The sequence below is a fragment of the Daldinia decipiens genome (genome assembly GCF_022478715.1).
Source record: "Daldinia decipiens strain CBS 113046 unplaced genomic scaffold F4813scaffold_35, whole genome shotgun sequence".
Lineage (NCBI taxonomy): Eukaryota > Fungi > Ascomycota > Sordariomycetes > Xylariales > Hypoxylaceae > Daldinia > Daldinia decipiens.
In genome coordinates this window covers 185,872-211,011 of record NW_026054578.1, presented here as the reverse complement: position 1 = coordinate 211,011, position 25,140 = coordinate 185,872, and the positions used below count along the sequence as shown (strand labels likewise).

At 45.5% G+C, this 25,140-nt stretch overlaps 6 protein-coding genes across 6 annotated transcripts; 3 read left to right on the top strand and 3 right to left on the bottom strand.

Moving 5' to 3' along the window:
* Nucleotides 1-1,231: 1,231 nt before the first annotated feature.
* Nucleotides 1,232-2,874, bottom strand: F4813DRAFT_382515 (uncharacterized protein; the record flags this gene model as incomplete). Its single annotated transcript, XM_049245811.1, has 3 exons — nucleotides 1,232-2,186; nucleotides 2,242-2,404; nucleotides 2,460-2,874. 3 exons carry the CDS (start codon nucleotides 2,872-2,874, stop codon nucleotides 1,232-1,234), a joined length of 1,533 nt encoding a protein of 510 aa, XP_049096653.1.
* Nucleotides 2,875-4,048: 1,174 nt separating this feature from the next.
* F4813DRAFT_369870 (RmlC-like cupin) lies at nucleotides 4,049-5,941 on the bottom strand. The gene is made up of 2 exons (XM_049244470.1): nucleotides 5,844-5,941; nucleotides 4,049-5,779 (listed from the first exon to the last, which is right to left on the bottom strand). The coding sequence occupies exon 2, from the start codon at nucleotides 5,317-5,319 to the stop codon at nucleotides 4,444-4,446; it is 876 nt and encodes a 291-aa protein (XP_049096652.1). The 5' UTR covers nucleotides 5,320-5,779; nucleotides 5,844-5,941; the 3' UTR covers nucleotides 4,049-4,443.
* Nucleotides 5,942-7,101: 1,160 nt separating this feature from the next.
* F4813DRAFT_392439 (amidophosphoribosyltransferase) lies at nucleotides 7,102-10,240 on the top strand (the record flags this gene model as incomplete). Its single annotated transcript, XM_049247287.1, has 13 exons — nucleotides 7,102-7,219; nucleotides 7,303-7,352; nucleotides 7,410-7,485; nucleotides 7,616-7,665; nucleotides 8,086-8,183; nucleotides 8,265-8,335; nucleotides 8,472-8,503; nucleotides 8,562-8,843; nucleotides 8,973-8,997; nucleotides 9,054-9,273; nucleotides 9,389-9,603; nucleotides 9,693-9,755; nucleotides 9,852-10,240. 13 exons carry the CDS (start codon nucleotides 7,102-7,104, stop codon nucleotides 10,238-10,240), a joined length of 1,689 nt encoding a protein of 562 aa, XP_049096651.1.
* A 684-nt stretch (nucleotides 10,241-10,924) lies between these two features.
* Nucleotides 10,925-13,422, top strand: F4813DRAFT_398823 (DNA glycosylase). The gene has a single exon (XM_049248099.1). The coding sequence runs from the start codon at nucleotides 11,268-11,270 to the stop codon at nucleotides 13,023-13,025; it is 1,758 nt and encodes a 585-aa protein (XP_049096650.1). The 5' UTR covers nucleotides 10,925-11,267; the 3' UTR covers nucleotides 13,026-13,422.
* A 603-nt stretch (nucleotides 13,423-14,025) lies between these two features.
* F4813DRAFT_392437 (SEN1 N terminal-domain-containing protein) lies at nucleotides 14,026-20,377 on the top strand (the record flags this gene model as incomplete). The annotated part of the gene is made up of 5 exons (XM_049247286.1): nucleotides 14,026-14,372; nucleotides 14,425-18,030; nucleotides 18,086-20,018; nucleotides 20,076-20,228; nucleotides 20,279-20,377. 5 exons carry the CDS (start codon nucleotides 14,026-14,028, stop codon nucleotides 20,375-20,377), a joined length of 6,138 nt encoding a protein of 2,045 aa, XP_049096649.1.
* An 856-nt stretch (nucleotides 20,378-21,233) lies between these two features.
* F4813DRAFT_398819 (uncharacterized protein) lies at nucleotides 21,234-24,217 on the bottom strand (the record flags this gene model as incomplete). The annotated part of the gene is made up of 1 exon (XM_049248098.1): nucleotides 21,234-24,217. The coding sequence occupies one exon, from the start codon at nucleotides 24,215-24,217 to the stop codon at nucleotides 21,539-21,541; it is 2,679 nt and encodes an 892-aa protein (XP_049096648.1). The 3' UTR covers nucleotides 21,234-21,538.
* Between the last annotated feature and the right edge of the window lie 923 nt (nucleotides 24,218-25,140).

Sequence of the window (25,140 nt, the reverse complement as noted above, 5' to 3'; positions counted from 1 at the left end):
TCATAGCTCATAATTGTAGTCTCCAGGTTTCAAGACAGTCCAAGCTGTGTAATAGGGCGGGAACGAAGAGGGAAATGTAGTCGCAACAGACCCCACGTTCTCCTTATGACCCCTCACTGGCCGCGGTGGCACAGGAGGAGGGTACCTCTCCACGAGGTTCCGAGGAAATATGCCCTCTTTCTTCACGCCAAAGTCATCGACATACTCGCCATTATACCAGTCGATCTCTTCTTCACCAGTAACTGTTATTATCTGGCCAAGTCTGAATGAGAGATCCTCCGCGTGATCCGATATATAATCGTAGGTGGCCTTCGTCGTAAACGGCACTGAAGTTACCGTGCCGAAGTCGTGGTTCTGGCTGATCTCGACGGGGTTAGATAAAAGGTCAAGCCTAAGGTTTGATATATCCTCCAATCCGTTAGTAAGCTGAGGGGCCGACGAGCTTGAGGCTTCTTGTTGATGTTCCAGGCTGAGGGCTGACCAAGGTGGGGACAAATTGCTTAAGGGAAACATATCCTGTAACAATAGCATCGGGTCTATTCCAGGAATCGGCATTTTCGCAGCGATCCCATCAGCTCCGTCGAAGGCCTGTTTCTGCCTGATAGACGACTGAAATTCTTCATACAGCTCGGTCTGGACATCACGAATGATTCCTTCTAGTTGACTTTTCAGCGCGTCGGCGACATTCCTCTCTGCCGAGTCTAATGATTCGTCAATTTTATTCTCCAGAACTCGATAGATTCTCCGGAAGAGTTCCTTCTGTAGGAATTCATCATAGCTCTTCGCTGTCGGTCTAAGTTCAGGAGAACTCTCGACGGAACTCGTCTCGAGATAGTTCCCGTAGTCTGTCTTGATTAGATACGCTGGACGACTATGGAGGAACGAAACAGACTCACAGGGCGAGGGTAAATCTACAGGATCATCGGCAGGGAAAAGTACAGTGTACACATGTCTCCATTTGTCTTCTTCCGTTTTACTATTAAATTCCTTGTTCCGGATTCGAAGCAATTTTTCGGTAGTAGGATCAATGCCCTCCCTTAGTTGTTTTGGTGTAAGCTCGCAGGGGCGATCTTGTCTTGTATGCTTCTCCAAAGAAAGATCCGAATCAAACGCTGCATTACATCGAGAGCAACATGGTGGTAGTCTATGTGCCCTATAAAGGTGTTCCCTACTCCTTGATCAGGGCCTGAAAATTCATCACAAATCGTATCACTCTTGGTGTAGGATAGACTCACTTCACTCGATGTACCGAATGAAATCCAGGGCCGTAACAAGCTCCTTTGAGCGAGTAATTTCTTGGTAGGTGTCGATAACGGTTCCGTTGATAATATGGACATGCAAATCTCTCTGCTGGATTGGTTCCAACATTATAAGTAGCTAATTTTCTTCGTTTTGGTTGTTGCTGATCATCACCTTCCTCGTCCCCGTTATTGCCGTCACCTCTTGGTAGAGGGCGTTTCCCCTTAGCATCATAACCCTTGTTTTGTCGATTGTTAGAAGGGCTGGCGGAGATCGAGCCTCCTCTAGGAGCATTAGATGGGCCGGATTCTCCGTCTTCCATTACACCCGAAGTAGCAAGACGAGTATATGTAGAGTATACCATATCCATCAAACCACGGAGTAAGGTTCTCCTTCGCTCAGCCCGCTGAACAAAGGAACTATCTTCCTCATAATGGCTATCGTCACTGCTCTCATTCATCGAAGACTCTGAAACCTCAGACTCACCTTGTGAAGGTGTCGTAAATGGACTGGTAATTTCCGAGGTATTTCTCGCCGATGACGCTGATATTTGGGGTGTACTTAAATCGGACATTGAGTCGGCTTTTGGAAGTTCATGTGCATGATAGCCTTCGGAGACCTGGGAATTTTCCTGCGAGTACTCCATGAAGCAGTAGTTGTCAACTGGTAGCCTAATCGCCCCATGATCCTCATGAAAATTATCATTGGTGACGAGTGGCGAGCCAATGAGCGAACCCCCTGAATGCATGCCGTTCTCCAATGGTCCCAGATGTGTCATATCTATATCTATCATCTTGCTGTGGCCCTGCGGTCTAGCTGAGTGGCATCTCGGTTTGTTGATTAATGCTGATACGTTGAGGTCACTAGCTGTTCTACGAATAGTACAATATTGAGCGGTAGGCGTTGGATGAACAGGAATTCGTATAGGTCTAATCAGGCTCGATGTTCTACCATGCTTTATATTAGAAACTAGTAAGATGCTTTGGAATGGGGGTTACGTACTGAAGTCTTAAGTGCATAACGATTTTCTTATGACTCAAATCTGACTTATCATTGATAGAGAATGGACGGGCAAAGCATCTTTCTTGGTGAAATTTTAGCTGGTTCTCGTGGCTAAAAGAATATCGACACCATGTGCAGTCGTAAAGATAAGCCTGCGAGCCTACTGTCTAGATTAGTTCTCTTCAGGCTATCTCTGTAAGTAAACTAGGACTGCTTACTATCATTAATGTTCTCTCCCGATATACTCAGAGGACTTAAACACGATCGATTAGCTGCTACTTTTGATATCACTTGCTCTGTATTGTTTGCCTTTCTGTTCTGGTGCTCGTATGCATAGTTGAAAGCATGCTTCAGGAGGCGTACTTCGTCTTCCCAGACTGACCCGCGACGTTTTTCGGCAATTTCATAATAGGTTAGCCCCCAGAATTGACGTGTGGGGTTGAAATTCTTCTGTTTTAAGAGGACCTCGATAACTTTGATATTCTCTCGACCTATAGCAGCTAACATAGGCGTGGAGGACACCACAGTCCCCCCAGGAATTGGAGGTTGGTCCGCGTCCGCCAAAGAAGAGGACAATAGAAAGTCTATAAGCTGATCATTTCCAGTTTCGGCAGCTCTCAGAACTGCCTTCATGCGTGGTATATCTACGGTATACTTAAGGGGTAGTTCAGTAAAAGGTGGCTCAACGGCCGCCTCTGTACCATGGAACTGGTCTGGTCTGCCGCATATTAGGGAGAGATGTGTGTACACAGGTTGCGGTTCTGGGAACTGAGAGGATTTCCATCCATCATCCCAATCATGAATTGCTTGGGTTGATTGTCCATATGGGCTCTGACTACATCCTCCATGACTGTATACGGTTAACTATCTAAATTCATAAGTAGTAAGGTAATAAAAAAACCTACCTCGAGCCACTACTGTCACAGGTCCCGAGTGATTGAAAGGACCTGCTCGATTTACATGATGCGAGAGATCTTAGTGACTTTCGAGATCTTTGAGAAATAATGGACTTCACTGAAAAGATGGAACAATGTGAGATGGCGGACTTTATCGACCCAATTGATATGTTCGATATGAAGGATTTATGAGACTGTCGAGATCCGATCGATTGTGTGTCGCTCCTTGCATTAACATCTCGTTCCTGGAGCACCATAGATCCTCGTTTACTCCTAGGTTTCCTGCCCGAGCGAGAAAATTTTGGGTTGCGTGGTGGGATTGCTGTCGAGGCTGATGCTTCCTTTGGTCGCTCTTCGCGCTGTCCACCATGCCGTACTACGCAGTGAATTCCTGCTCGCGCACAAGGTGAACAGGATGACGATTCTAATTTCGTTATATCACATCGGATTTGTCTTCGTCTACAAGTAAGGCAAGCAAGTATTACTAAAAAGAAAAGAAAAGAAAGGTCTATTATTAGCTGCGGTTCTTCTGTGATAACAAAAATACAATATATCATAATCCAACCTACCGCTTTGTTTTCTTGTTCGGGTGTGTCCTTGCGCAAAGATGAATACATCTAAGAATGGAACTGTTAGACAAGACGATAGTCTGATATAAAAGATGTTCATAGACGTTACCTGGTAGTGGCGAGATTTGTTCATGAGGCTTAGGAAGTATGCGTGATTCCAATGTGAGTGCTAAATGTTCGCTTTGGCAGACTTTTAGGTCAACGCCTTCATCACCAGTACTAATCCCGCTTCTTCCACATTCAGGTGGTGATGCATCTCGGGTTAAATTTTCTGGGCATGCCAATTCCATGATAGGCCCTTGATTTGAAATTTCTTAAGGAGCGAAGTTGAATCATGAATCATGTAGAGAAATTATATATTTTGCTAAATTGGGAATTGTATTATTTTGAGGTGACGAATGCTGACAGGTTTCCCCTCTGCAACCGTTGCGCAATTGCGCAAAATCTATCCTGCGCATCCATGCCTACACGTATACTACCTAGGCTCGGGTGACGACTTATATGTAACTTGATAATGATACTGGTTATATATGCGTCTATACCCTCGAAATAAATGCTGCTTATCTGCCATTTAATCAAGTTAGGTGCTCTTCGCTAATGAGCAGAGACTCATTTTTTCCTTTAACAAAAATTGTTACTATGATTATGTTAGGTGGGAAGACAATTCTAGAAGAGATAAAAGTAAAAACCAACCGAGATTTAACTAGGTTAAATGATTGATTGCGTATGGTATCCAATCACGCTGTATCGAGAACCACGACCTCGGCTTCAACTTCACCAATACTCTCCACAGTCAACTTGTCCCCTGCATTAACACCATCAATAAATGCGCCATCGCCTTCGTTAAGAACCTCGTCACGGCCGTCGAGTCGGATTTTTGCTTGTCCTTTCTTCGTCATCGGAATGTGAATGTACACCTTTCTTCTGCTGCTCTCCGCGATGTGGGCCCCAATAACCCAATCGAATTTTCCCTGAGGCGGGATCAAAGCGGCTCCCATGACGAAGTTGGCATGAATGGGTATGGTCCCCTCAATTGTCGGCTCGGCAACTTTCTCTTGCTCAAATGTAGCCTCCGGACCACCTTTGATCGGACTCAAAATAGGCACGAAACCCTTGCGCTTCTCTTCGTCATCAAAATGGCGAGTGTGATATCTAGGGGTGAGTCCTCGTTTCCATGGAATTGCCCAGATCTGGAGGAAATGAACTGTATCTCTTGCGTGCTCGTTCTGTTCGGAATGGGCAATGCCCGTGCCCCCGGTGGTAAACTGGACATCCCCTCTACGCATCCGATAAAACTTGTCCGACTGCCCACCCTCGGCACCCTTACGAAGCATACTATCCCGGTGGGTTAGTTCGCCGGAAATGATGTAACTAAAAATCTCAAAGTCGCGATGAGGGTGTGTTGGAAACCCCGAATTCGGCTTGACTCGGTCTTCATTTAACACCCTCAACGAGCCAAAGTGCGTAAACCTAGGGTCGTACCAGTCGGCGAACGAAAAACTGTGGTAAGTATTGAGCCAACCATGATCCGAGTGCCCACGAGCAGCCGACCGATGAGGAGTGATTTTAGCATGCGAGAGCATTTTAGACATTGTGTTTTTAATAGTGTTCATATACTGAGCCTTAACCCGAAGTTTGAGTTTGGATTGGTTATAGAAATAGAATAGAAATGAGTTCTCGATCTTAGAGGTCAAATGCCTAATAGGTTACCTGTTAGGCAGTTATAGATAGATGATGGTTAAGTTCAAGCGGTATAAGATTGATGTTTATTATATAACTAAGATGGTTTATATTTACTCTTTAAATTTAATTACAGAGCGACCTTGTATGCATAAATACGTCTTATATTCTGCTTGCAAAGCAATTAACAATTGCTGAGTATTAGAATATTGACTTCGAAAACATTCGACAAAGTACCTAGGTTAGGTTAATTCATTAGTCTTGAACTTCGATCTGAACTCTTAAGAGACTCAATGGGACGAACTATGACCCTAGAAGGTTAGTCGCGCACTCCGCTATTGCATTCCACCTTGCCACCTCTCCTAATACGGAGAAGTGTTAGTCAAAAGATTGCTTACAACGAATTAGCTCATGCTTATTATACATTGTGAAACAATTCACACTAGTAGGTACGTACTAGGTTACATAATATGTAAAAGAAGAACAAATGTAGAAGAAGAAATGGCTCATTCTATCGTAGCTGTAAGATATATTTCATTGGTATCTCATTAATAGATGATCATTTGTCATCCTAGATAATCAACCTGCCATTTCATAATTTTATTGCAACTATGATAACTGCCACGTGCATATTGAAGAGACTTGGATCTAACGCAATGGAACGTCAAATCCCCTCCGGAGCGCCCGATTGCTCCGACAAGTCGGCGAGAATTCCAGAACCCTGGGTGACCGTTAGGCAGGTAGAGGCTGGAAAGCATGGGGCACCTGCAAGTGCTTGAGGTTAGAGTTCGGAAAAAACCAGCAACCGGTACATCCAATCATCTGAGGACGACAGTTTCTACCCCACTATTTTTCTCCAACGTTTTTTGGTCGCAAACCTTTGGATCTCCTCAGATAGGAAAGAAAAAAAATTACCAGATTTAAATCACGATGCTGGTCGCGCGCTTTTTTTTCTCTAGTGCAAGTGCTTCTGCACTTCCATTCCAAAGTGTACACTCATATCATCGGCAGGTAACTTGAACTCACACGAGTACAAGACCTTATTTAATTTCAAACGGTCTTCATTTTGCGGACAAGCCTCGGTAATTGCACGTAACACGACGAGCACTTTAATCGAGTACGTGGCGTTGCCCCGCGATCAACTATCCAGCTCGATCTTCCACACATTCCGCCCAGAAAATCGAGGTAAGCAAGGTAAGTTATAACCAAGTGCTTCTCTTTTTTTATTTTTAAATCATATAAATGGCCTTCCGAATATGTGGTCCTACTATTTGGTAGAGAAGCTTGATGCCATTGATCCCACCGATTTCCCGATTCAAGATTCCGCCTAACCATGGAAGAATGGGAATAAACGTGGAAGCAATCATGGCTTATAACAAGACCATTGCCCTCGAGGATAGCCATCAATATTGTCATGATGAGTTATTTTCTTTATAAATGTTCGACTGCCTAGTCAATGCTGCGGATAATCATACTCTGAACAATATCATATCATTTTCCATGTTTACGTCTCGAGAGGCCACACAGCAGCACTGTCAGACATAAATCTCGAGTCTGAATGCGTCTTGGCGTGTGGATCGAGCCCGAGTCCTTTTTTGCTCTGCACAACTGCTGTTGTGTTGTTATCGGGAGGGTGTTATGGCACTATAATTAGAGTTTTTCTGCTAACTATATACCTATTAGGCATAGCCATTGGCGCAACCTGAGCTGCAATCATGTGTGGTGTAATCGGCTTGATCTTGGGCCACGTCAGTGACGACCCCAATTCCCCGTGTAAAGCTGCAGTTGCGCTTCATGAGGCTCTGTACTTCTTGCAACATAGAGGCCAAGATGGTTAGTAAACACCTGTAACAAGATCGACAGGATTGCGATATAAATGGGATATGATAGACAACGAAGAAGCTAACATTCATTAGCATGCGGAATAGCAACTTGCGCTGCTGGCGGCCGCATATATCAATGCAAGGTAAGCCTCACAGATATTTCATCCTAAAACACTATCAATATCTAACATCCATACTAGGGTAATGGAATGGCCGCTAAAGTATTCGGCGATGGCATGAGGGTTCAGGACTTGCCTGGTTCCATGGGTATTGGACGTATGTGTTTTCATTATCAGGAACCTTGCCACTATCTTTTACCTATTGAAGTCAAGTTATCGAAAAGATTGCTCCACCCTTACCACTTGTAGCACTTACAACGAAACATTTACTAACACTCAACGTCCAGATCTACGTTATCCAACAGCCGGTACTTCATCAAATGCTGAGTCACAACCGGTAAGTAATAGTCCTCTCTAGCTAAACAAGTTGCATTTACTTCTCATTGAGGCATATGAGCTTTTGTAGTAAGTCAAAGGGGCTAACATGTTAATAGTATGTTGCAATGCTATCCGTTCATTTCTATCATATATTCCCCAGCAACCCGTGGATTCTTCCGTGATGGGAGAGATAGAATTATTTATGAGTATTAACAAATAATAGATTTTACGTTAATAGTCCTTATGGCATATGTGTAAGTTATTCCTATGGTGATATCTCCAAAGCTCCACTCTCTTGTGGAAACATGTCGAGTATATTTGACCCTCGATAAAAAAATCCAACTTAGGGCATATGAGTGCATCTGTATTCTCATAAATCAAGAAGCTTTCTTCTTTTTTTATGCTTTTAGAAAGCGGTTACTAATGAGAGATGCTACAGTTTGCCCATAACGGAAATCTTATCAATGCCCCTGAGTTACGCCGATATCTTGATACTGTCGCCCATCGACATATAAACACAGATAGCGACAGCGAACTGTAAGTCGATATTCACACTCTAGCTATACTGGTTATAATATATATAACATAAGGACGGTCAAGGCTGATAAGAGGGTTTAGCATGCTAAATGTGTTTGCGAACGAACTGAATGAAACTGGAAAGGCTAGAGTCAACACGGATGACATATTCAGTGAGTTTTTCCTGTTTGCAAATCCACCAACTTTCCCCCATTATACATGTCCACCGTCGCACCCTATCCATGTAGACCCTGTACTATGGAGTGAGGATGCTCCAAGGATATTTACTAAAATGCTAATTCATTATAGCCTCCTTAGGTCGAATGTATGATCGTTGTTCGGTGCGTTATGCTACTAAAGTCATGATCTGTCTCATCTCAATACTAATACTTTAATTAGGGCGGTTGGGCTTGTACTGCTATGATTGCAGGATTCGGTGTTTTAGGCTTCCGCGATTCTTATGGAATCAGACCCTTAGTTCTTGGAGAAAAGGAGTCAGAGACTCTTCCAGGCGCAAAAGACTACATGCTTGCATCAGAGTCTATTGCCCTACGCCAACTTGGTTTCCGTAATATTCGGGATATCTTACCCGGCCAGGCCGTTTTTATTCAAAAGGGTCGAGCACCTGTTTTCCACCAGGTTCAAAAGCAGAAGGCTTACTCGCCTGATATTTTTGAATATGTACGTCGATGTTTTATATTGTCAGCACCCCTCCCTAGTTTAGGCTTTCGTCCCACGAGCCCTTCGCATTAAAATGTCGTGGTGTATTCAAATTAGCCAGCGAGATTTTGCTAATTATTTATATTGTAGGTTTATTTTGCACGGCCCGATACTAGTCAGTTCAGAACAGCCTTGTCCATTCAGCTAGTCATTTTCTAACCCTATTCTTAGTCATGGATGGCATTAGTGTTCACGCCTCCCGGCAGCGAATGGGTTATAAACTAGCCGATAAGATACGAGAGCTTCTTGGAGATGAAGCAATTAAAGATATCGATGCCGTTATCCCGATACCCGAGACGTCGAATACAGCAGCTGCAAGCGTCTCCGAACAATTGGGCAAGCCTTACTGTCAAGGTTTCGTCAAGAACAGATATGTTTTTAGGACATTCATGTTCGTTACCCTTATTTCCCTAATCGATTTGAAGCCCTCGTTGTGCTATTATGAAACTAGCATTGCAACCTGCGATTCTCTTCTTCTTGGATCCCTGCTAATCAGGTGTTTATAGTATGCCACAGCAAGGAGCTCGTCAAAAAGGAGTTAGAAGGAAGCTTAGCGCTATACAGACCGAATTCGAAGGACGATGTGTTCTGCTTGTGGACGATTCGATCGTAAGAGGAACAACCAGCAAGGAAATCGTGGCTATGGCACGAGAGGCTGGCGCGCGGAAAGTAATATTTGCGAGTTGTGCTCCGCCCATCACCGCACCGCACATCTACGGCAGTAAGTAATCCGTACCCCGTTGTGTCTTGGGTCCTTTTGAACTATGGACCATGTAACTGTAGCCGATTCGCTAACCCACGTATGTGTAGTTGACTTAGCCAGCCCCATGGAATTGATTGCTTCCGGCAAAGACCGTTTTGCCATTGCCAAAAGTAGGTCCAGATATTCGCTATGCCCCCGCCTAGCTGTTTGAGATACAAATTTGAATCTTATATCTACCTCGAATTGAGTACTAACCCAAGCCGTAGGTATTGATGCAGAGGAAGTAATATATCAAGATCTCGATGACCTAAAGGCAGCCTGTGCAGAGCTTGCACAACCAGACGGTCCCACTCAATTTGAGGTTGGTGTATTCTGTGGCAAGTATATTACGCCGGTGCCAGAAGGCTACTTCGAGCATTTGAACCAATTGCGCGGCACGAAACGAAAGCATGCTACACATGCACAAATTTCTAGCAGTGGCCCAACGATAATTGTAGGGGGTGGCCTAACCGACACGAATGGCTCAGCGCCACATGCCACAGCACCAGGAGGTGAGAAGGAGTCAGCTGAGAAGCTGAGAAATGGTACCATTTCACCTTTAATTCGAGAAGATATTAGCCTCCACAACGTGGCCACTGAACCTGAGCGACGATGATAATTCATATTATCCATAGGAGATAGATAGGGTTAGCAGTTCAGTAAACGATCTAGACAACTGGGCGAGATTCTATTACAGGCGGATCATGCAATGCAAGCATTAGTTATTGCCAAGTTACCTTGACATAGTGCTATCTATGTACCTGATAGTGAGTGAGTGCTGTACCTATTGCTTCTTGTTCGCTCCTTAGTCAAACAAGGCCATTACAAATTGGCCAGGTCAGTTATCACGATTCTAAATATAACAGTTGACTATACCGTTCCTATCATTGATAAAAACTCTTATACTATACCATCGAGATATTATAACTTAGGTACTCTTATCATTCACAAATTTTGTATTAGTGATATAAATGCATGTGAATATATTCTCATAGACTTGACATAGTCTTTTTCATAGACTTAAAGAAAGCTTTCAATTGAGTTCCTAGATTTGACGGGACTGTGACTTCTCTGTTCTTCCATATTGTTTAAGGTAGGTAGGTACCTACGTACTAACTATTAAAGTAGTTGTAGCCAACTATAACGCTCTTTCCTGGTAGGTCACAGTTTCCCCTGCCAGATTGAAATTTCTCCTCCTGCTGCTTCCTTGACTTAGTAGATGTCTTAATTGGTGAATTTGACATTTTCTATCATATACATGTACTTGATTGATATTCTTGTCCTCAATATTCGGCACTCCCTAACACAATTGTACCGCTAGAGGACACCCAATATTCCAGCGGACCTAAGATAAGCCGCTCAACATATACCCCCGTCGCCGGTACCTCCTGCCGTATGTTATTATCTGACTATAGCTCCTTCACCAACAGTATTCAACATAGTCATAGTCAACGTTATAAAGTTGCATCTCTTTACAACTGATAGACGTTGAGATCTAGCGTTACTACCAGCATATCCCTATTTTTCGCCATATGTCAATCGCCAACTCCGTAATTTACTGTCCCGTAAATCCCAACTAGCCGTATTGTCCGATATAGCCAACGCTCCTATTAGTACACAACCACACCTGGTATCTATACAGGATGCCGAAACGTCGCAAGGGTCGTGCTGCGCCTGTTAAAGGCGGATGGGATGTCTTGCCACATGGTATGGGCGTTTCCCTAACAGCTGAAAGTCAAGAAGTAAAGTCTCGTATTCCAACGCCACCTATTACCCAGTCACCATCTTCGGCAGAGTCCCATTCAGTCGGCGAGCTATTATCTTTTGTAGATTCAACATCTGCGACCGCAGCCGCTACTCCGGAAAAGGCCGCATCTGAAGTAACAGAAAAAACCCCCTTGGCAACACGCTCTACTCAGCTTTATATTGCTGAAGATGACACCGCACCCCAGAGTACTAGACGTAAGATTATCATCAAAATAAAGGTCCCGAAACAGGTTGGTATAGGAGAAGTCCTAGAGTCTAATAGAGATCTTCCCCCTGAGCCAAAGACAGGGGAGGAAAAGTGTGAGGCTGAGAATATTGAGACGGCCATCAAACAAGATACCGATCGACAGTTACGGCCGAGGAAGCTAAAGTCAGAGCCCGAAGTGTCTAAAATCGAAGCTGATAGTCTTGATTCTGCTGTGGTAGAACAGATCCCTGGCGAGCAAAGTGATAAGGGAGCACCGAAGAAACGAAAGCGAGGATTGAAGCTCAGCCCAACAGCAGCCGATGAAGGATTAGATCCCGGTACCCCCTTTCCTAAGCCAAAGAAGGTGAAAAGCCAGGTCACAAAAACAGGCGAGGGTCATTTAAAAAGTATAGCGAAGAAAACGAAGGACAACCAGTATGGTCTGATGCCACCAGGCGAGAGTCCCTTTCCCCAGTGGTTAGCACCAAGCGTCGAACAGTGTGAAGAAGTTCACAGTTTTCTCACAGAAATGCATGGTGAAGTCAAGCCACCCAAAGCTATCTCTGCCCCCTCGCTTGAAGTAATGGGGTGTGGTGAGGTCCCTTCTGTGCTGGATGGGCTACTTAGAACCCTCCTAAGTGGCGCTACAAGAATAGAGCATATAGACATGACGTTGATACCCTTGGCCGAGAAATATGGTGTATCAAAGGAGGGGGTTGGAAAAGAAAGCATTAACTGGAACAATGTCAGGCTAGGATCTTACAAGGATTTGGTTGATGCAATTCACTCTGGAGGACTGGCAAATATCAAAGCCAAGCATATTAAGGCTATCCTCGATACAGTATACCAGGAGAACACTGAACGACACAAAGCCTACCTTGAAACCAAAGTTGAGGCACTTGCGGGGAGGGAGACGAATGAGCAGAAAGACACCAAGACACAGGCAACAGATCAATATGATCTCTCCCTTGAACACCTTCGTGGCTTATCAAAGCACGAAATCCTAAAAGAACTCACGAAATACCCCGGGATTGGTGTAAAGACTGCGGCATGCGTCATTCTTTTTTGCTTTCAAATACCTTGTATTGCTGTTGACACACATGTCTACCGATTTTCCAAGTGGCTTGGATGGGTACCGAAAAATGCCAATGTGACCGACGTTTTCAGTCATCTCGAAGTCCACTGTCCAGACCATCTTAAGTATGGCTTGCACCAGTTATTCATCCGACACGGCCAACGTTGCGGCAAGTGTAGTTCAAGCACTGCCGAAGGAACAGCAGATTGGGATATGCTTCCTGAGTGCCCTTTAGAGAGCCTTCTTGATCGCTACGACAAGAAGCAGTCAAAGGCTAAGTCGAAGCCGGCTAAGAAAATTAAACAGAAGGACGAAGAACAAGATGGAAGACAAGATGAAGAGAAGAAGGACGAATCTATGGACGAGTCCTAATTTAGCAAGATGTGACGGAGAAAATATGGCGAAGCCTCTGATTTTCCTACCTTAGGTGCACACTCTTACTAGTAGCACCAGCATGACCTCTGTCCAATGCACTAGGTTAGCTTATACTTTCCCACTAAATTGGGGTGCCCCATATGGACACTAGAGAGGCGGGTGCTCTCATGGAACTATGTATGTAGCTAATGGTTATGCTACAGGGGGTGGTTAGGTGGTATTGATTTAAGGGACAAGTCTGTAACCTAGATCTGTAGCATGGGCAACAGTATAGTAGAACTGAAGTAGCTAGACAGAAAATGCGACGAGCTTCCATATTTATCCCCTTAAATCACTTTAGCCTATGATTCATCTAATTAGTGTATTTTATGCCATATTGGTGCAGGACTATTTCATACATACCTGGTAGGTACCTATGGATGGGATATGTTATTGAAGCTATTCGCGTGCTAATGGGAGGGTAAATACATGCACTTAGGTACTTAGGTAAGCAAGATTAAATAAGCCCTCCCCCCCCCATGCAGCAAAGGCGCGTTCCCTTCCTTGGTCTTACCTTATCTAGCGTAATTGATTCTTATCGATAGATACATTGGCATGTTCCTTGAAACTTCACGCGCCAGAAGCACATTACGGTACCTAATGCACTTACTCTTCTACAATTCAACGCGACAACATCGCTTCCCTCTCAATTTCTCTCGCGCGCAAGGCTATGTCTGCTCGTATAGCGGAGCATATCTGTTGTGCTAGCCCTCGCATTCAATTTGCACCTTTTCCTTTGTCACCATCCCTTCCTTATAATTTCTAGACAAGCCCGAACGCCCTACATTAACTCAATATACGTAATCTCATTAACCCAACAAAAGCAGCAAGCCTTTGTCATTTAGCCCTAGACGATATTTACTGAAACGGATGGAAAACTGAGAACGAATAGTAGCATACCTTCGACTTCGCGACGTTGATTTGGGGTCTATAGGGACATGCCCCAATACATTTCAACATGTCCATCCCCAAAGTACTTGTGACTGCTTTCGATAATTTCCGCCAGTTCCCTGAAACTTCCCACCTATGCTGCCCAAAGATTTCCGACGAAGATGACGAGATCTATGACGATCCGGATGCGCCAAGCAAAATCAGCGCTGCCGAGAAGAAGGATAGGATCGAGCAAGGCAAGCATAAGTTGATCCAGACATACACATGTTCATTGGTACTAGGGTTGGCCGAGGACTCGGCAGGGGATCTAGGCCAGGAATTCGGGATACGAACCAACAATTTCCTGAGGCTCTGCCCAACTTGTGTGCGCAATTGGCACAAGGGACGAAAGTCCTTTCTTAAGGATATTTCTACGTAAGGGTTATTTCGATTACATTTTGGGGGGGCGTGCTAACCTATAGAGTAGGGTTTATGACGACAGTGTCGTGTCCGAGATGGAAGACCGCCTGAACCAATTCGACTTTAGCCGCATCACTCAGGGCCTCGAAGCCGCCGCCGAATTCATCAATGCCCACAATGGCGTAGCCGGCCAAAATACTTTCCTCAAGGAGGAGAAAGAGGAGCTCCTTATATCTCTCTATGAAGCTATTTGCTGCATGCCGTACTTGAGCTTGCCAGAAAACCGAAAGCAATTCAATTATGTGTTTGAATCCATCCAGAAACGAAAGATCCTTAAGCTGGATGAGATCCTACCGACTATGACCTTCTTTCTCTTCGACGAGAATGAAATTCGTAATAGATTTGCCGTCCACACATTCTCTCGACAACCTTCTATTACCGCCGAGGACTTTGAGTGGGCAATTCACGACAACTTGGTGAATGCAATTTTAAGAGCAAATGATACCAATGCATCTCCCCAATTCCTGCTTCGATTCTGGCAAGGCTTTCTTTATATCCTCGACGTCCTCGATGAGAATCTTGTATTCCATTCTCTGCGAGCAATGTCCGTCCAGCCGAACATATACGATTTAATGCTGGCCCAAATGCCTCGGATTACATCGGTTTCGGTCTTAAAAGTACTGCTGAAGGCCTTCTGTTCTCTGATACGAAAGTCACCTAAAGCATTTTGGGATGCATATAGTCATTATTCCCATACGGCTGTTGCTGAACAGATACTGGGGAGCCCTGCCTTCAAATCACTGCTCACCCAATCTGGGGAGCATGATTTGGTGTTGGAAGGTCCTGCGGCTATTTCTTGGGTAAAGCCTTTCGTAGAATCAATTCCTACGCATCAGAAGAGCGATGCTTGTGATTCCCTTTTGCATCATTTTCTCCAGAGGTATGCCCAGGATCCTAATATGACGCCCGGAGGCAAGCTGGCTTGTACTCTCGCGGCGGTTGAAGCTCTATCTTCTACTTTGGAAGCATTCGTCTCGCCAAGCTACAAGTTGCATGCAGGCTCTTCCACCATTCACACGAATACGGCCTTAAACCTAACGTTAAAGTATAAAGATCTGATCATGCAGCTAGCCCAACTTCCCTCTGGTGACCGGCAAAATGCCGCCATGTCACAAGTTGGGTTGTCCGTAATTAGGTTTGCCCTTGCCCTAGATTCTCGTATTACCGTCGAAGAGTTCAACGCACTCCAAAATAGTGATAGTCATGTCCAACGGGAGGTCAAACGGAATTCGTCGGGGATTTGGGAGGCATTTTTGGAAATTCTCCAACCTGGCGCAGATGACCTGGCCAGATCAATGTTAGTTGCCACAGGTCCGTTAATCGCCGTGGAGATCTTTCGGCCGCTGAAGAGACAATCTCTGTCGCCAACTAAAAAGGAATTTAATATCGAGTTTCAGAAGACGGCTGAAGTTATTGGACGGGCTATTGAGAGATTGGCCGACTTCAGTGAATCCGCGCTTCGAGATTTTTGTCAAGATACTTCTATGATTTTACCTATCGTGGCGGCTCTCGTTCACGGAGAAGAGGTCATAAGCACAGCTGGAGCTTCTTTTATTAAGACGGTCACTGGCGAGGTAAGAAGAACGGACGCCGTACTCAAATTGCTTGAAGGCTACTTCGTGCACACCTTATCTTCTTACACAGCAGTTGTCAACGATGTCAACGAGAAGATGTCCCTTTGGTCGCCACAATTTAATATTATCCGGTATTCGAGAGATATACTTAGCAGTCTCTGCGATCCCACGTCTGGCATACTCCGTTCAAAGGATTTGACTGACACAGAACGCGAAGTCCTTGGCAATTGGTGGAACTCGCAATGGATATTTCTTGACAACGCCTTCACCCAGACGGAAGACTGGAGCCGATTGATTGATATGGAGACCATGAAGAATTTTTGTCGAGAGGCTATGGAACTTGCCGAGGCTCTCTTAGCCCAGGATGGTCTTCTAGCTTCCGCACTGAGCCCTCAGTCTGCCCATTCCGCTTCAATCGATAACAGTGAACAGCCTGAGAAGCAAGCTATGAGGGATATTCTCGAGCAGCCGCGCAAATATTGCCTAGGGCTTTGCAAGATGCTCCGCCTGAAAGATCTGTACCTTGTTACGGTAATCGTCAGTGTCGTTGGGAAACTCATGAAACGACTGGTGGAGTTTGACATGGAGCTCCCCTCGCTAGCTCTAGCATTCGTCAAGAACACCTGCATTAAAAACAAAGATGGGAGATATAATACTCAGACGAACATGAATGAACGCCAACGGGCTGAGTTAGTAAGAGCTTTGGGAGAGGATACTCAAGAAGATGACATCCAGATTATTTCAGCTAGGAAGAGTGAGCCTCTTAGACGGCAAACTAAGCTTGATGCTTGGTCAAAATCGAGCTCTGAGACTTCGGTGTCAAGTAGTTCTCAAAGGGAGAGGATACAAGTTAGATCGAGCAAGGATGATATCCGTGAGCTACTCAAAACCTCTTCTTCAGATAAGAGCCGGGCTACGTTGGACATGATGAGAGCCCGCCAAGCGGAGCGAAAACTCCCAGTCACTGATGTGGCAGCTATCCGCGAAAAGCGTCAGAAGGAGGCCGAGGAAAAGAAAAAGAGAAACGCCGAAATTATTGCCAGAGCCAAGGCTTTACGAGCTCCTAAACCGCTTGTTGGTGGCGAAGGGTCTGGCCTTCAGGGGCTTTCTGGTGTACACGGCAAAGACCACGCACCTCAGAAAAGCGAGATTATGGTCAACTCTTCCTCGGAAGATGAGGAGGATTCGGATGACGATGCCGAATTTTTAGCCCGGTCTGCTGCAGGGCAGAAAACGTCCAAGAGTGGGCAATTTGTGAAACCTAATGTCCGCCTGCCGGTGAAGAAGGTAAAGATTCAACGTTCTGCAAAGGATATGCGGGCGCGATTAATCCCTCCGATGGACGTGCTACATCAGGCTATCCTCGAATGGGACATCTTCCATGAAGGCAATGACCCTCCGAATGGCATAAAGTGCTCTCAGGTCTCCGACTCATATGAAGATCCGCGGAAATATAAAGAAACATTCTTACCGCTTCTCATCAACGAAGCTTGGAGATCTTTTGTAACGGCCAAGGACGAAGCAACCTCGAAACCTTTCGGCATCAAGGTTGTCAATCGGATGAACGTTGACAAATTTGTCGAAGTCAGCACAGCCATGCCCATAAACGAAAATAAGGACAGATTCTTAGCAGAAGGGGATATCATATTATTTTCACATGCCTCGAACCCGTTAGAAGCAACAGATGAGCTACATTGCCTTGCACGAATCTGGCGTGTTCAATTTAAAAACGGCAATTTGGAAGTACAATTCCGTTTGAGCGGCCGGGCGGGTCCTATATTATCTACCATGATGCCTCAGGCCGAACTTTACGCTGTTAAGATTACTAACATGACCACGATTGAACGTGAATATGCTTCTCTGGAAAGTCTTCAGTATTATGATTTGATGCCAGAAGTGCTAGATGCCAAGCCTTCACCTATGCTCAAATTTGGCCAGGATGCTATTGACCAGGTCATGCAGAACTATCAACTGAATCCCGGCCAGGCAAAGGCAATTCTTAATGCCAAAGAGAACGATGCATTTACACTTGTCCAAGGGTAAGCGCGGAGAGTAATGGAGAATCGTACTAGAAGCCCAGCTAATTAAATGTAGTCCACCAGGAACAGGTAAAACGAAAACAATAGTAGCAATGGTAGGTGCCCTTTTGACGGGCAACTTCTCTACGACCAGCGGCACGGCTATCAAACGACCCGGAGGGGTTAATTCAACAGGTAATAAAGGGATGGCGAAAAAGTTGCTAGTCTGTGCCCCAAGTAACGCTGCCGTCGACGAATTGGTTTTACGTCTCAAGAATGGTGTTAAATCCACTACTGGCTCATTCCATAAGATTAATATCTTGCGTCTGGGTCGTAGTGATGCCATAAATGCGGCCGTAAGAGATGTCACTCTGGATGAGATGGTCAAAGCTCGGGTGGAGGGCGCTGCAAATCAGAATAATGGGCCTAGTTCACGGGATTTGATGCACCAAGAAGCCGGACAGATCAAGTCGGAGCTGGCTGAGCTACGGCCGCAGCTAGAGGCCGCGAGGGTTGTCGGAGACCGCACGCAGATTAATCAATTACAGCGAAAATTCGATGAGCTAAAGCGTCGCCAGGGTCAAATTGGTGCAAAAATCGACGCCGACAAGGATAGCGGAAACACAGCTGCGAGAGAGAGCGAAATCCGACGGCGCCAAATTCAGCAGGAGATTCTTGACTCGGCTCAAGTTCTGTGCGCAACGCTCAGCGGTAGCGGACATGAAATGTTCAAGAATCTACAGGTCGAGTTCGAGACAGTGATCATTGATGAAGCGGCTCAGTGCGTCGAACTGAGCGCGTTAATTCCCTTGAAATACGGCTGTTCCAAATGCATCCTCGTCGGAGACCCCAAACAACTTCCGCCAACAGTGTTGTCACAATCTGCTGCACGATACGGATATGATCAAAGTCTTTTCGTTCGTATGCAGCGCAATCATCCTGAGGATGTTCATCTACTCGATACGCAATACCGTATGCACCCAGAAATCAGTCTATTCCCCAGTCAAGAGTTCTATGAGCGACGTCTCATAGACGGTGATGATATGAAGAAACTACGATACCAACCGTGGCACCAGAGTGCATTGTTAGGTCCATACCGTTTCTTCGACGTGAAGGGTATCCAAGAGAAGGGTCGTAAAGGTCAATCGCTTGTCAACTTAGAAGAGCTCAAAGTTGCTATGCAGTTATATGACAGGTTAATAGCGGATTATTCAACAATCGATTTCAAGGGGAAAATTGGAATCATCACGCCTTACAAGGCTCAATTATTTGAGCTCCGTGAACGGTTCTGTCGCCGATACGGAGAAAAGGTCAAAGAGCAAATCGAGTTCAACACCACTGATGCTTTCCAGGGTCGGGAGTGTGAGATTATCATCTTCTCGTGTGTTCGGGCCAGCCCTACAGGTGGTATTGGTTTCATGACGGATATCCGACGTATGAACGTTGGTCTGACCCGTGCAAAATCGTCACTTTTTATCTTAGGAGACTCAAGAGCTCTAGTTCAGGGAGAGTTCTGGAACAAGCTTATTGTAGATGCCAAGGCTCGAGATCGTTATACTGCCGGCGATGTTCTTTCTTTGCTTAGGAAGCCTGGAGTCCAGTTACCCCCTCCTAACTTTGATATCCCACCCGCACCGATACTATCAGACCCCCGTCCCCAATCCAGCGATTCTTATGGTTCCGGGGAGGCGCCAGTTGAGGGTTCGAATTCCACTTCAGGGAAATATACGCAAGATAATGATCAAGATGTAATCATGGAAGATGCCGCACCTTCCAATCGATCATCTAAGAAGAAACACCAAACACCCCAGCTGCCACAGACCTATACTGTTATCGAGCGACAAGGACAAGGTGGTCCGGTAGATAATTCAGCGCAAACAGGATATGGCGGGCTTAACGAGCGCGGTGAGAGCGCTACTGTCATTCGTTCTTCTGAACGTCCTATAATACACCAGTCCGGTCAAAAACGACCCAGAGATAATAGTGAAGACGGCAAAACACCGAAGAGGGTAAAATTACCTGAACACAATGAGACACTTACACATAACTAAATTATGATATCACAGGTTGCCAGCGAAACTAAACCAAGAGCTCCACCAAGTGCTCCTCGAGCAATGCCACAACCGCAGGATCCATCGGCAATGGCCGTGCTGGGTATTCCCCCTAAACACCCTTCGACAACGCGTAATCCCCCTCCTGGACCCCCGAATGCTCATAAGGTTTGTAATATCGTCGTCTTACCCCTTCTTCAGCTAACAATCATTGCCAGGGTCCATCTGGTTCTGTACCACCCAAACCGCTTCCACCAAGGAGAAAACCGACTTCTTCCGATCCATTCATCAAGCGTAAACCTAATAGACCTCGATAATATTCATGGGCGGGATACATTTATATTTGCGGAGAAGGCATCGGAGGTAATAATGACATAAACGCATTCCCACGGCGTACGGCTTTGAGTTATTCCAGTTATCGCAAATAGCGCGATTCCTTCTTCTCTTCAAAGACTTTAATTAGGGGTAGCCTTGGTCGGCTTTTTTGATACCTGGGTATCACGTCTTAAACGGGATACAGGTCACGATTTCATAGAGGGGATTAGACTAGGTAGTCGAGGTCGCCCTCATAGACTCAGTCCAGGGCTGGGCGCCTCAAGTCGTTAAATATTTACGATGAGCCTGATTAAAGACTAGGGCTAACCTAGGTAAGTAGACTGGGTGGTCTGGTCTATGATCTTCTGTGACGATTTACGCATGATGTTCTCGGTCCCTGTGATTTAACGTTTTTCGATTTCGAGTAGTAAATTCCTACTGTCGATCTCGACTTGCGGGTTAAACTCATAATTCCTTATTAGTTCCTCAACTATCCTCATCTCCTCTATCTATTATCCTCATTATATCCTATTTCTATTCCACATACTCATCTAGGTGTAAGTCTTTACGCTAATGTGTGTGGTCACTAATAAAGATCATAGACCTTCACAGGTATAATATAACAGGCGACCATCCCGTATCACTTGAAAGTAACCCTATCCTATTTTCTACCTCATTAACAGCATCTCACGTTTACCTAGACTCGGTCATTCATCGTACAACTCCGCAAGCCTGTCTACCTAGGTAGTCAGTGTATTAGTAGATACCTCTAGACCGGGTTCGGGAAACGGTAGTCCGTCAATTGCCTATATTATACAACAACTACAATATAGCAGTATCCATTTCTACTTATGGAATGCCGCAAGACGTATTTGAATTGCAAGAATTAATAAATATGTGAATAAATCAACGATCGTACAATCCAATAACAAACACCCAGCTAACTTAGGTACATATTTTTATGATTCCGTAACCCATTCCACCCCCAGATACCTCCCTTTTGCCTCCTAATATAAGGGAAATCTGCTATCCCGACGCTATCCCAACCCTCAGATCTTGTATACATAAAAGACACCTAGGACCAAGTTTGGGTAAAGTATAGTTTGGATTATAACAAATGAAATATAAAGGGAGGGTATAAGCCAACGAATTTCCTAGGTAAATCAGAAAAGATTAAAGACCTCGCTCTCGCTAAGAGGCGCCCTGCCCTCTTCCGCACGTTCTACCCCCTGGCGTCGCTCGACGCCGTACCCCGCTGCTTCCTGGAGTTCGCGCATAAGCGGCTCCATGATCTCGAGGCTACTAGTTTCGTCGTTATGGGTATTGCTAATGCTGCTAGAGTAGCTCGAAAGCCCTCGGGCTTGAGCTTGAGTGCTACGAGGAAATCGAGATTGGGATTGCAACTGCGCCTGTAGTGTTTCTAATGTCGACTGACGCACACGAGTGTCCATCTCGCCACTCTCTTCCCTTCCTCCGCTCTGCTGTGGACACCTCCCCGTGTCTAATTGGGCTCCATGCCCAGAAACGTGTAGGTTCCGGGGACGGTATCTTCGAAAGGGGAGTTCCCTCTGCTCCGGCTGCGGCCGTGGCGTCGGGATCAAATCGTCAAAGCTGCGTACAGACCTTAAGGATTGAGTGCGTCCCTCAGTTGATTTTTGATGCTGTGAATGTGCGGGATATGCCGAAGAAACACTGCGTTGTAAGGCGTGTCGGTCTTGCAACAGTGTGTTAAGAGTTTCCATCAGAGATACCAAAGTCTGCATGAGGACCTCCCCGTTCCGTTCTACGCGACGTAGTCGTTTCTCCAAGTCTTTTGTGCGGCTTTCCTTTAGCTTTTCGTACCGTCTTAGAAGCTTCTGTCGCATCACCCATTCGTAGGTCTCCTTTTGCTCCGCTAGTGCGTGGGCTGCGTATCGTGTCCTCCTTGCCGCCGCCTCTTCGTGTTCTGCCTGCCATTCTCTTCGGCGATAGTAAGATGTGTTATCCTCGCAAGGCGCTCTAAGGGATCCTAGGGGGGAGGATGGAGAGGATGAACTAGTTAGTATTGGGACACTGATGCTTCTCCCACGTCGCTTCTTCGCAACAGCCTCTGCTGATAGGTAGGGTGACTTTAGTTGAATGCCAGGTCTGATAGGGCCGATATCTGACATTTTCCCCGTTAAATACGGCCTAGAAGGCGGCAACCCTAGGTCTGGATTAAACCGGCCAAGCACCGGAGACTCTGGCCAGGCATTTTCGGCTTGTGGCCCAACCCGGAGAAGACTTGACGCTGGCGGTCGATGCATCTGGGCCTTTAGCCTTTCCATATCTCTTTTCTTCCGTTCCCTAACGCGGTCCTTGCGACTCGTAACTCCTTCAGATGTGGCGGGAGGTGATGAAAGATTCGCCTGCACCGAGCGATTGACTCTGTTTGTGGGTGGAGAGGGGAAGTTCAGGTTCAGGGGGGAGTCAATCTCAGGTCGTGAAGACGGACGAACCACTATAGGGACGGATTGGTATGCTGTGGCTGTCTCTGCTTTTAACACCTTTGGTGAGGATTCTGTCATTAAACTCTCGGCGAACGACCCACGAGGTCCGGTTGCAACCCCATTTCCACTGGCGCCGGTATTAGAACCGGTGGTAGCTCTACTAATCGGTGCCGGCCGATCAATAGCAGTATCTTCGATCCTACTAGGCTTAGTTGTTGTTGTTACTGCTCTTTTGCTGGAAGTTCGCACCGGCAAAGCTGGTATGGACAACAGATTCGCCGAAAGAATATGCGGAATACAGGGAGATTTTTCGGCTTTCCTTGACATGTCTCTCACTATAGAGTTATCGCTAATTTGTCCTAGTTGCTTCTGCTCAGATTCTTGTATAGTCGGTTTCTGGGGTGGACTTTCAACTATCCGAGGGACTGTTCCAATCTCAAGGCCTCCAAGGTCTGACACCTTCATCTGTTGCTCACTCTGTCGTTCTAAGCTTCTTGTAGGAAAACTGGATCCTCGTTCGGCGAGATATGTCATCCACCTAGCCCCTAAAGGACTTATCGGTAGTTTTCTATGTATACGACTCTCGGACTTATTCTGCCTATCTGGTTCTTTTCCTTTCGCAGAATGAGTTTCTTCTTGTGATGGTACCGTTGAAAGTATAGAAACCTTCCTAGGAGGGGGCGCAAGCAAGGTGAATGCTTCTGGTTGTCTCGACGACCTTGGCGGCAGCGATGCTGAGGATTGTGATTCACGATCACCAGTTACAGGCCTCGGGACCTGGATATTACGATCAGACGCCAGGCTATGTTTTGATACAATTCCCTGGCGAGACTTTAATTCAATAGACCTTAGTGTTGAATGTTGCTGGGTAGGAATTGACTCAGAATGCGAATTACCGGAAGGAATCGATATGGCGATGTATCGGTGACCGCTAATAGTTCTAGCAGAAATAGCTGTATCTGGAAGTCTAATAACCGGTGGTTGGCGCTTTCGACTCTTTCGCCTTTTCCCAAAGACCTTGAACATATCCCATTTCTTATGGACGGAATACACGCTCACATCGTCGGGTATCGACATAAAATTCCCTGGAGGGGGCTCCCTACGGAAAAAGTCGGCAAGGCCCTCTTCAGAATTTTCTCTCTCCCTGACGTCAGGACGAGGAACCATCTTGCCTTGAGGACGAGACGATGGTGTCCCATGCGCCTCGGAAGTTGTAGCTCCCCTCCTCAAGTCGGGCCCAGAGTGAACAATAGATACGATAGATGGTAGATGGGACGCTGACAAGTCTCCAACGACTTCATGATTTGTTTGGACCACTATTTCCTTTTCCACAAGAATCCCAAAGTTGACTGACTTTAAGAAGATGCTCTCCATAATAAAATGCTTGAGCGGAGACGACGGGAATGACAGAAACTCTATTTCTCAAGCGACGCTATCATTCATGTGTAAAGTAGTGACAATGTACGCCACAATTACTTCAACTCCTCCCGCCCCCGGTATCAGTGACATGACAAAGAGCATCAGAATCAGGTATTGTACGACTCTGGCTAGTTATCACCGAACCAAAGTTGATATTAAAAGAATCACCTCGAGGTTGGCTCGTATATAGTCTTCACGAGGGTGTTAGAAAAAGACTACGACACGTAGAGCAACTCCGCACATTGTACGAGGCTCCTTGCAGTCACCAAGAGGAGAAATAAGGGCCTATTCAGGGATAAGTACGGACGGTTAGAATGAGAATCTGACAAATAAGAAAAGAGCTCCAGTTAAATGATGGGCTGAAGTAAAACGATAGAGTTTGGCAACCGGCCGAGAAACTCAATTCGGATGCTTGTCTCGCAACTTGTGATCGACATATGGATATGAAGACTAGCTAGCCTAACTTGGAGAAGTACGTAGAATAACTGGGTTCACGACTTACAGGCACCGACCTAGGTGAATACATGGCAGCTTTCATCACTCATCACCAAGTTACTTCGAGTATGGGCAAGCAACTAGGATATATTTTGACGAAAAGCAGAGCGTTAAGCGTGATAAAAAGTAATAGATGATACAGCATATACCGATATGTAGGTGGCCAAGTGACTCGGGGATATCCTTGAGGTATGTAATATGTTTCAGAAGAATGTGAATGGGATAGGCATGCCAGTAACTCTGACTTTTGCCACACGTTCGACTTTCTTTTTTTTTTTTTTTTTTTTTTTTTTTTTTTTTTTTTTTAAATATTTTATTTTTTTTTTTTTTATTTTTTTATTGGGGAATGTACGAAAAAAAAAAAAACGGTAAACAAGTTAGAA